Source organism: Plasmodium knowlesi, assembly GCF_000006355.2.
Source record: "Plasmodium knowlesi strain H genome assembly, contig: PKNH_00_63, whole genome shotgun sequence".
In the NCBI taxonomy this organism is placed as follows: Eukaryota; Apicomplexa; class Aconoidasida; order Haemosporida; family Plasmodiidae; genus Plasmodium; species Plasmodium knowlesi.
The window spans coordinates 1,438-2,274 of record NW_024070099.1 but is presented as its reverse complement, the minus strand read 5'-3'; the positions used below and the strand labels follow the sequence as shown (position 1 = coordinate 2,274).

General features: G+C 39.3%; 1 protein-coding gene across 1 annotated transcript in view; it reads right to left on the bottom strand.

Moving 5' to 3' along the window:
* Positions 1–502: 502 nt before the first annotated feature.
* Positions 503–837, bottom strand: part of PKNH_0004700 (SICAvar, type I (fragment)) — a gene marked incomplete at both ends in the record, with an annotated part of 1,770 nt that continues 1,435 nt past the window's right edge. Inside the window, one exon of the mRNA XM_039113473.1 lies at positions 503–699. Within this exon, the coding sequence (XP_038970139.1) occupies positions 503–699 (197 nt within the window). The remainder of the gene's footprint in view (positions 700–837) is intronic.

Below are 837 nucleotides of genomic sequence, written 5' to 3'. Positions count from 1 at the left end.
GGTTGTGTTAGTATGTTGGTTGTGTCAGTATGTTAGTTGTGTGTTAGTATGTTGGTTATGTTAGTATGTTAGTATGTTGGTTGTATGTTGGTTATGTTAGTATGTTGGTTGTGTTAGTATGTTATGTTAGTATGTTTGGTTATGTTAGTATGTTGGTTATGTTAGTATGTTGGTTATGTTAGTATGTTGGTTGTGTCAGTATGTTGGTTGTGTTGTGGTTGTATGTTGTGGTTGTGTTGTAGTGGTTGTGTTGTAGTGGTTGTGTTGTAGTGGTTGTGTCGTAGTGGTTGTGTTGTGGTTGTGTTGGTACCAGCACAACCAACATTTGGTAGTGGTGGTACCAACATTGTAGTGGTACCATCACAACCAACATTTTGTAGTGTTGGTGGTAACAACATTTTGTGTTGATACCAACAGTACCAACATTTTGTAGTATTGGTAGTGGTACCATCACAACCAACATGTTGTAGTGTTGGTGGAACCAACACAATTGTAGGTACCATCACAACCAGCATCTTGTGTTGGTATCATTCGTACCAACATTCTGTGTTAGTACCACCACTATAGTGGTACCATTAGTACCATTGGTACCAACATTTGGTAGTGGTGGTAGTGGTAAGACTGGTACCAACATTTTGTAGTGTTGGTAGTGGTACCAACATTTTGTAGTGTTGGTAGTGGTACCATTAGTACCAACATCTGGTAGTGTTGGTGGTACCAACACAACCAACATTTTGTACTGTTGGTGGTGGTACCATTAATACCAACATTTTGTGTTCGTGGTACCAGTATTTTGTATTGGTACCAAAGCAACCAACACAACTACCATTGGTACCA